The sequence below is a fragment of the Aplidium turbinatum genome, chromosome 11 (assembly GCF_918807975.1).
Source record: "Aplidium turbinatum chromosome 11, kaAplTurb1.1, whole genome shotgun sequence".
Lineage (NCBI taxonomy): Eukaryota > Metazoa > Chordata > Ascidiacea > Aplousobranchia > Polyclinidae > Aplidium > Aplidium turbinatum.
This window is the reverse complement of record NC_137482.1, coordinates 14,732,754-14,742,834: the sequence shown is the minus strand read 5'-3', so window position 1 is coordinate 14,742,834 and position 10,081 is coordinate 14,732,754. Positions and strand designations below refer to the sequence as shown.

At 39.6% G+C, this 10,081-nt stretch overlaps 1 protein-coding gene across 1 annotated transcript; it reads left to right on the top strand.

Annotated features, from left to right (window-relative positions):
• The first annotated feature begins 4,258 nt into the window (after positions 1-4,258).
• LOC145779893 (uncharacterized) lies at positions 4,259-9,463 on the top strand. The gene is made up of 2 exons (XM_082591564.1): positions 4,259-4,461; positions 4,957-9,463. The coding sequence occupies exons 1-2, from the start codon at positions 4,339-4,341 to the stop codon at positions 5,086-5,088; spliced, it is 255 nt and encodes an 84-aa protein (XP_082447690.1). The 5' UTR covers positions 4,259-4,338; the 3' UTR covers positions 5,089-9,463.
• Positions 9,464-10,081: the final 618 nt, after the last annotated feature.

Genomic DNA, 10,081 nt, shown 5'->3' with positions numbered 1-10,081 from the left:
CAAGCATTTTGTATACAATGAAATTTTGTAATAAAAACTATCGACCTTTCTTAATAATTTGTCATATTGCATTATTATAACCTTCTTCACATTTTTTACAATATTTGCATTGTTAGACACAATCCTTATTGTTAGTGGTTGATCTGATGTAAAACGCACAGCTACCAACGTTGCGTAAATTTTGGTAAAAACGTCCGAAGTCATTTTGCGGTAGCTGTATATACTATGCAACAGATGTGCAAATATACATACTACAAACAGTTGTACATTAATGAGATAGCACGTCAGGAGGCCACGATAAAAGGCAAGATATAAATATTGTTATTAATTATTAAGATTATCTAACAGGTAAATAATTTTTTGCATATCAATGTGGCACAAATCAGCTAAATCTGCTTTCAGGACATTGCTCTACTTCGGTACCACAAGCCTAAGTTGCTTCTGACAGAACATAAGGTTCGACTTGCCTTCACTGAGCAACCCAAAATTGGTAGCTCTCCCACTTGCGCATGTAAGGCAACGTCGACCAACAGGTGTGAGTATAATATAATACTAGTCATCCTCCCTTGCACTGGCAAACCTTAGGGCACTCTGCATTTGCATGTATTGGGCTAACCCAGCCCTCAGACACTGATGACATGTGCCACAACAGTGGCTTCATGCCACTGTTATGTAGCAGAAAGCAGCTAAATCCGCTTTCGAGATTTTGCTCTAGTTCGGTACCACAAGCCTACGTTGTTTCTGACAGAACACAGGTGGGTCGACTTGCTTTCGCTAAGCAACCCAGCATCGGGAGTTTCCACTCTCGCATGTAAGGTGACGTCTACCAATGAGTGTGAGTACTAGTCACCCTCCCTCGCATCAGTTAGTATCCTCTGTGGATCCTCTTGTACCGTATCATGGGAAAATCCAATGGTACACCCCTTCTGTTTCAATGAATTATTATCTAACAGGGCTTCAATTTGTGATAAAATATCTTCACTTAAGAAAACAAAACTTTAAAGCTAATGAAAGTAGCAAGGAAATGATCAAAGTTGAAGAAATTGTGTGAGAATATAGAAAAGAATAGCCTGTATATAAAAATTCCTGCTGTTTTCCTTCAATAAGGATGCAACCTATTTTGTTCTTTGAAAAGATCAAGAGAAATTTTGAAATGTTAGCGACAACTCCAATCAAAATGTTAGTGACGAATTCGGCTGTTCTATTTTTGTCTTGTTCTTTTTATGGGACGAAGCAGGCCTTAAAACTCGTGTTTTTTCCCGGCAGCCACCGTGGCCTACCGAGAGCTCCTTCTCGGCGGGCAAATATGCGTGCTTGGAGGCCAAAATACAAATAACGATAGCACAAGTAAATAGAATTAAACTTGCAACAATGCCAAAAGAATCACTTAGTGTTGTTGAAGTCTGGGCGACGTCCTGCTGTAGAATCGTTGTACCACACAATAACTGCTTTATCGGGATTGTAATCCGGTATTGCGGGACCATCTTACGACACTAAATTGTTTCAACTGCTCGCTGCTCAATAAATTGTTTCAACTGCATACCGCTTTTCATAAAACCTGACCATTTATACCGTTATGATGTCACCATTTAGGGTGTAAAGTCACTAACCCACAGCGGAAACATTTCTCAACTCTAAAGACACGTGTTTTCCCCTCGGATGTCAACTAACCTATCCAGACAACAAAATCCGTCATTTTTATATTAATTCTACGTTTGCAGTCGTTAAATCCGGGTAAAAATGACGAATTTTGTTGTCTGGGTAGTTCTCCCTTTTCACAACGATTCAATGTCCGACAACATTGAAGCTAAATAAACACGACAATATTGCCAGCCGATGTAAATTAGCACTTCGGATTAACATTTTGCTAAAATAAACATCGGGAATTACAAACAAGACTTAAAGCTGGTGATTGCAGCTGGATATTTTCCATACAATAGCAAATGTTTGCGCACAATACAACAGTGGTGATTATGACGCGCTGACCTAATTCTGCGTCACTCTTTGATACTAGATATTTTTGACAGTTAATCCACGATCATTCTATTGCAAAATTAAATACGGTAATTAGTTAGAAGAAACTGGCGGCCAAATTGGCCGACTGAGGAGGTAGCATTGGCGGACATTCAAGCACTACTTAGCGGCCATGGCCGCCGGCTGCGTTAAGGCTTGCGAAGTGTTCAAGGGACGAATTAGGTTGCACCCGTTTTTAGAGATATGTCAGAATTCCAGAAGTAAAAAACAAAATATTTTACAGTCCTCACTGTTTCACAGAAGAGAAAGGTTGTTAGCATGCTACTGATAATTCAAGGAATTTCTCATATGGTATACTAATTTTGTAACTCAACTTTGGAATTGGTCGACTGTTTTAAAAAAAATTGAGCTGCATGATTAGATCTTGATTGATTGAGAGAATGTTTATCAAATTGAGAAAGCTCTTTAAGGGCTTCATTCTGAAAATTTTGCAGAGGCCTACTTGTAAATCCTTTGAACTACTGACATAGGCCCAGTCACGGAGATTGCCAAAGTGAAGTTTGTACTTGTTATGGTGTTGCTAAACGAAAGCGATCTTTAAAGTATGTTTTTCAAGCGCATACCTCAAGTACTTCATCTTGCAGTTTGATCGTACGCAAAATCAGGTGCGCTTAAAAAACTGTGAAATCGAAGCATCAACACAACACAGAAATTGTACGCATTTAGAAAATCATACTCAGAAACAACAGTTTACCACACAGTTGTTCAAACCTTTCATAGGTATACAGGGTCATCAGTAATTAATGTTACAACTTCAAACAACTGTATTTAACAAATGGTAGACAATTTTTGAGTAGCAAATATATAATATAATATTATTGTCAAATAAATAAATATTAGGAAAAACAAGTTTTACTCAATGTGTCCGCCATTTGCATCGATAACAAATCTGAGGCGCTTCGAAAAGGACATGCAAGAGTCATGAATAACTCTTTGAGGTATTTTGATCTATTCTTTTTTCAGATTAGCCTTCAGCGCTTCCAAACTTTGGTGGTGTTTACTAGTCGAAACCTTGCTCTTCTAGACCAGATGCCAAAGTTTAGGGGGTTCAAGTCTGGGGATGAAGGAGGCCATTCTTCCTTGGGAATGAAGAGCGGCACATTGGCTGAAAGCCAGTTTTGCGTTCTCTTAGCTCCATGTGAAGGGGCAGAATCTTGTTGGAATGACCAATTACGTTTTTGGAAGTGTTTCTTTGCTGGTAGTTTTCTTGGTTCAATTTCACTCCTTGGTCCACAAAAATCAATGGACTCCTTCCTGATTCGTTGACTGTGGCCCACACCATCACTGATGCTGATGCATCACTGTTTGGCTCTTGACCAAACACGATTATTCTGACTGTTAAAATGATGCTGGACATCAAATTTCTTATCGCTGAACACAAGGTTTGGCAGCATGCCTCCTTCAATGCGTCAGAGCAGAATTTTGGCTCTGGATTGACGTTTCTCAATGGTATTGGCATTTAGCAACTGTTTCTTCATGTGTTTGAATGGGCTCATCTTCAAATCCTTCTTCAGAACTGTCAACATGGTTCCATAGGCCACATTCGCCTTCTTTGCCAGTTCTTGAATGGAACTCTTGGAATTTCTTTGCACCTTTTCTATGGTTGATTTATCAATTTTGAAGTTCTGGCGCTTTGAGTGCGACCTTTGCCAGGTCGATTTTTGACATTTCCAGTTTCTTTGTGCCTTTTGAGAGTTTTCCAGGCCAACATTCTGTTAATTTTTAAGTCCTTACAAATATCACTCCTTGACTTGCCTGATTTGAAAAGCTCTACAATAGCTATTCTTTTATTCAAATTTTTATTCATGGCCTATAAAATTTAGGCCTAAAAAATATAAAATCGAGAAATATTCAATTTATTAAAATTGTAATGTTAAATATTGATGTTAAATGCAGTTGTTTGAAGTTGTAACGTTAATTATTGATGACCCTGTACAGAAATGCTGGCATTATACTTTCAAAGAAGCCTTCTGAAAGGGTAGAGATTTTTCAATAAGTTTTCGGCTTGAAATAAACTTTGGTTATGCCATTGTTTTGGCCATTTTTACAAACAAGTATATATGTATTTGTTAGTCAGTGATCATAAAACACTGTAGAACCATTTTGTTTTGTAGACTCGGACGACTGGTACTGATTACAGCTCTGTATGGGCAGATTACTACTAACTGTGCCGCTACAACTTCTTTGATAAAGTAAAAAAAGTGTTTGTTTTGAATAGGTTGTATTGTTTTAGTTTCTAGATTTCTGACCGTACAGCGTTGTGTTATACTGTACCGCATTGCGGGTACATTTTTAGCAGTAAAAATGCCATTAAGGAGGCTGCTTGCCATGTTGACTGGCCACCCACAAGTTGTTGAAAGTTTGTCAGAAACAAAGCTTATGCGACGAGCTGCACAAATCTCTGTTGGATTGTATCATAGAGTAAAGGTGAGCCTACACACTTATATGGTATACATTTTATCGACTTGTAAAGAAATTAAATGCCGGCATTTTATATTATATATTGCTTTTTTCCACAGGTAATTTGAACTAACTGCGATGAATTAAGTTTTGTTTGCTTGAGCTTAGCAAGAAATCTAAAGTAAAAGTATTGGCAGGTTACTACCGTACTACTTAGGTCTCCACCAATTATTGGTTTAGGCAAACAGATCTTGCTTGAGTTTTAGTACAGACATTTATGGGGTATATTAGTTTTTAAAGAGTACACTTACAATAAAGAAATCATTTCTCAATAGTACACATCTGCACTAAAGCAGTTGAAAGTAAAATTCATTTTGGTCTATTATAGTAAAGCCAATGCTATTCTGAGGATCAGTGTAGGATATAAGAAACATGGTGGCTTGTTCACTTTCAGTCTCCATTCTTTAAGCTTATTAAAAATTTGAAGTTATATTTTGTTAAAACATATTTTTTTTACTACAGGCTGGTGGACTGTCAGGAATTCAAAAGAAAACTAATTTGAATCACAAAAACAATCAAAACAGATTTCTTGCTAAATTTAAGGAAGAACTATCGAATGAATATGATAGCATGAAAAAAAAAGGAAAATTATAAAGTTTATGTTTTTTAACCCACGTATTAGAGATAAATTTATTTGTTGCATTGTCGTGTTATTTTCGTTTGTATCATCACGAGCATTTTCTGTGTAGGCCTGTAACTGTTTTAATACTTAAGGAGTCCCAACTACATTGTATCACAGTAACAGAAACTTTATCAACAAGTTCCACCATCCCTCATAATATTTAGACTCAAAAATAAGAAATAACGTATTGGATAAACTATATACCGGTATTCAGGTAATGTAAACATAAAAACCTGGATAAGTGTTATGGTTGACTAGTTTTTGCATTAGAAGGCCTATAGGCTACTACTTGTATAATATAAACAAGAACCTGTTCTAGCTCATGAGTGCTAATGTTGTCGTCTCAGCTGTGGTGCCTTTTGCAACAAGTTAACAAATGACAACTGATTTTTTTATGTCTAACTAGCATGAAATAGCTAATCCGTAGTGGCATGTTTTTATACTGTACAATATGTATGACGTTGTACCCACAGAAACGTTTACATCGAAAACGTTCATTTGATTTTGTTACCTATGTTTGCTCTTGGCATCAATATTTTGACGAACATACGTGTGATATTGCAGAAGTCGGACCGTCTCCAATTTCGTTTTTCATTAAAAAATGCAAGTTTTTCATTAAAAAATGCAATCGGCGCTTTCCTTTTGTGGATGAGCATCATAACCGAGATACCGATAACCACGATACTTTATTCCTGGCAGTTTCGCTTATTTCTAAAGGCTTTGAATCGATTGATTGAATCTTTATCCTCGGACTGGGAAAGCTGCTTGCAGAGCTTCAGTTTCGGAGCTTCAGCTTCAGAGCTTCACCTGGTAGTTTCGTATACTTGTAGAGGCAGAGTTCCAGAATACTTAATCTCACTTTCCGTTTCGACGTATTTTGTTTGTGCAACACGGCTATCATTTGTCTTAGTGATGAGTGTAGTTCGTTAAACGTCGTGAATGTAGTCTTGTTCTCTGACTTTTTGATGAATTTCGTTTCGCCTTTTCATTTGTAATTTGCAACTCACAGAAGGGACCACGTATTGGCATTTAACAATTTTGCAACAGCTTGTTTGTGGGAGATGATATTATAGCGCATAGATACACTGACATCAACCTAACTATCAAAGTGGATGCAGGATAATCTATTTGTAAAGATCTGTCCATTTTACACTTGTGGTTGGTAACGTCCTGGCGAGACTGTTCGAAAACAGCAAACCATTTAGTTTTTACATCATTTCAACGTCGCACGTGTTATAAAAGGCAACTTTTAGAGCTGAGTGTTTTATACCACCTGTGATATCACGTTTGCAAATGCCTTGAAGTGTACAAATTTCCCCATTACATGCACTTTGATAATACCTAATTCTAAGGAGTTTTTATCACTGCACATTTTCTGAGAAAACAGTTACATGATACCACATGGCGTGAAAATTATGAAATTGCAAACTAAGCAAAAGCAGCTTTTCCTATTATTTCGCTCTTGGTTTTGCTTGCTGTGCTGTGCATCACAGTTTCATTTAGGCTACTGTACAAAATCCAGTGTTTTTTGAAGGCGATAACCAATCAAGTTGCATTTTGATAAGTAAAACAGATGAAAAATGTTAACAAATACTTAAAAAAAATTTGAAGCCAGTTAAAGCACTTGATTGGTTTAATTAAAACCGCTTTTGATGTGATGTCACATCAAGAAAAACTTTGAAAAACACAACAGAGGTTTTCAGCAGGAGAACTATAGGTTATTTATCAAGAAACCGATGTGATGTATTGTAGGCTTACTGAGTGCTGCCACGGGCGGAATGGCCCGTTTCGGTGAGTCCGATCCCTTAACGGGGGATTTTTTCAATTTTCTTTTTAAATTATCGGGTACCGTAGCCTAGTTATCATTGCCGTTTAAGGGTTTGGGGTTAGGGTTAGAGGTTAGGAACTCACCGAATCGGACTCACCGAATAGTAGCAGACCCTGCCACGGGAAGTCTAACTTAACTTATAAAAGGCTACAATCGCATTGGGCAAGAAGTGGCGTAGCGGTTAGTGAAGTGGCATCTCACTCCACCGACCAGGGTTCGATACTCGGTGCTGTCACGAGGCATTGGGCAAGGAGTGGCGTAGCGGTTAGTGGAGCGGCGCCTCACTCCACCGGCCCGGGTTCGATACTCGGTGCTTTCACGGGAAGTCTAACTTAACTCATAAAAGGCTACAATCACATTGGGCAAGGAGTGGCGCAGCGGTTAGTGGAGTGACAGCTCACTCCACCAGTCAGGGTTCGATACTGGGAAGTCTAACTTAACTCATAAAAGACTACAATCGCATTGGGTAAGGAGTGGCGTAGCGGTTAGTGGAGTGGCGCCTCACTCCACCGGCCAGGGTTCGATACTGAATGATGTCACGGAAAGTCTAACTTAACTCATAAAAGGCTACAATCGCATTGGGCGTAGCGTAGCGGTTAGTAGAGTGGCACCTCACACCACCGGCCAAGGTTCCATACTGAGTGCTGGGGGCAAGTGGCATCTTACCCAATGCGCATTGGCATCTTACACACCTTGCCCAAGTGGCATCGCATTGGGCAAGGAGTGGCATAGCGGTTAGTGGAGTGGCACCTCACTCCACCAGCCCGGGTTCGATACTCGGTGCTTTCACAGGAAGTCTGACTTAACTCATAAAAGGCTACAATCGCATTGGGCAAGGAGTGGCGTAGCGGTTAGTGGAGTGGCACCTCACTCCACCAGCCCGGGTTCGATACTCGGTACTTTCACGGGAAGTCTAACTTAACTCATAAAAGGCTACAATCGCATTGGGCAAGGAGTGGCACCTCACTCCACCAGCCCGGGTTCGATACTGAATGATGTCACGGAAAATCTAACTTAACTCATAAAAGGCTACAATCGCATTGGGCGTAGCGTAGCGGTTAGTGGAGTGGCATCTCACACCACCGGCCAAGGTTCCATGCTGAGTGCTGGGGAGCAAGTGGCATCGCATTGGGCAAAGGCCAAGTGGCATCGCATTGGGCAAGGAGTGGCGTAGCGGTTAGTGGAATATTACCTCACTCCACCAGCCAGGGTTCGATACTGAGTGATGTCACGGAAGTCTAACTTAACTCATAAAAGGCTACAATCGCATTGGGCAAGGAGTGGCGTAGCGGTTAGTGGAGTGCCACCTCACTCCACCGGCCAGGGTTCGATACTCGGTGCTTTCACGGGAAGTCTAACTTAACTCATGAAAGGCTACAATCGCATTGGGCAAGAAGTGGCGTAGCGGTTAGTGGAGTGGCACCTCACTCCACCAGCCCGGGTTCGATACTCGGTGCTTTTGCAGGAAGTCTAACTTAATTCATAAAAGGCTACAATCGCATTGGGCAAGGAGTGGCGTAGCGGTTAGTGGAGTGGCACCTCACTCCATCAGCCCGGGTTCGATGCTTTCACGGCACGGAGTGGCACCTCACTCCATCAGCCCTTACTCGATGCTTTCACGGGAAGTCTAACTTAACTCATAAAAGGTTGCAATCGCATTGGGCAAGGAGTGGCACACCACCGGCCAAGGTTCCATAGCCTACATTGAATATTAATTTTGGTAGGAAAGAGGAAATTAACTTTTTTTAAAATTTGCGTTGAATTGTTTTTGCTTGTCTGAAATCGCACTTTTGTTACCATTAATTATAAAAAACTTTTGCAAACCACTCTTGCTTTCCTACTTTTGGCGATTTTTAACTTTACAGTTTTTATCGTCCATCCACTTCAAAAGAGCAGGGTTTGGGTTGCATGCAGATTGCAGAGAGAGGTGGCATATTCATGTTGATGTGCAAGCAGTCACTGGTAGTTTGACGTACAAGCGGTTGTCTGCAAGTGGTCTCATGTCTCACTGCAAACACTCATGTTTACTGTGTAAATGACTTGATAAAAGCCCAGACGGCATAGCCGTACGAGACCAAACCATTTTGGGGGGTCAGAACGTAAATTTGCCCAAATCTGTACGTACGCTTTTATAAAAATTGCTTAACCCTTTCTGGTATTCGTGTCAAAGACACGCGAAAACCACGAGACGGGACCATTTGGCCACGCCCTGATTAATGGGTTATAACTCAGCCGCTAAATATCGCACATTTGAGAAAATTGGCATGCACATAATCAAATGCTTTTATTTTATATTGTAATTATTTGTTTTCGAAATAAATGCTTAGTTTGTGTATTCTGAAGACATATGTTGCAAAAAAGCTCTAAAAACGCGAATTTTGCTGGCATTTAGTCATTTTATGTCCGATTTTTTTCGTTCGAATTTTAATTTTGATGATTTTGTGACCATTCAAAAAAATACTTTGAAACAAATTATTTTTTCCTACAATAAATACAGTATTTTTCATATTCATACTACATCAAGCGATTTTGAGTTTATTGTGATGAATTGCACTGATAGGTGCACTGATAGGTTCTCCACATGTGGTCATGGCTGCATAGCATCGCAGTATCTCTCATGACAAATCAAGATGAATGAAAGCATAAAATAGTTGTCGCGTCCCAGCCAGCAAATCATTTTTTTACATTGATTTAACCTTCGCAGATTGATTTTCTGGTTGAAAGAACTCTAGGTTATCACATTCTTTTCCAGCCAGCAAAATTGGTCCTTTTTACATTTATTTAACGTCTGCAGACGTCGAATCATTGTTGAAAGTGGTTGATTTACTGGCTGGGTTAGAAGTATAGGTAACACGATTTCCAGTCAGCTGTTTTTTCAGGCGTTTCATTTCATAACATAGAGTGTAGCTTTCATTTCAACCTGCCAAAATGTTTTAGAATCAGAAAAAAAGCTTCTTTTTGATACTTTTCAATGTAGCTAAACGTTGAAACGATATAAAAGCCAACTTTTCTGCCTGGGCTGCTGCTTTTAGCTAAATTTCCCAGACAGCAAAACCCGTCATTTTTCAGACGTTGAATCAATGTAAAAATGACTGGTTTTTCTGTCTGGGTTGTTTAACTTGAGTCTGGCAATGTCG

What these genes read in the sequence shown, in the direction of transcription:
- LOC145779893 (XM_082591564.1), top strand. Translation starts at nt 4,339, where the DNA reads ATGCCATTAAGGAGGCTGCTTGCCATGTTGACTGGCCACCCACAAGTT. An exon ending in GATTGTATCATAGAGTAAAG is followed by an intron (nt 4,462 to 4,956) that starts GTGAGCCTACAC and finishes TTTTTACTACAG; the next exon opens with GCTGGTGGACTGTCAGGAAT.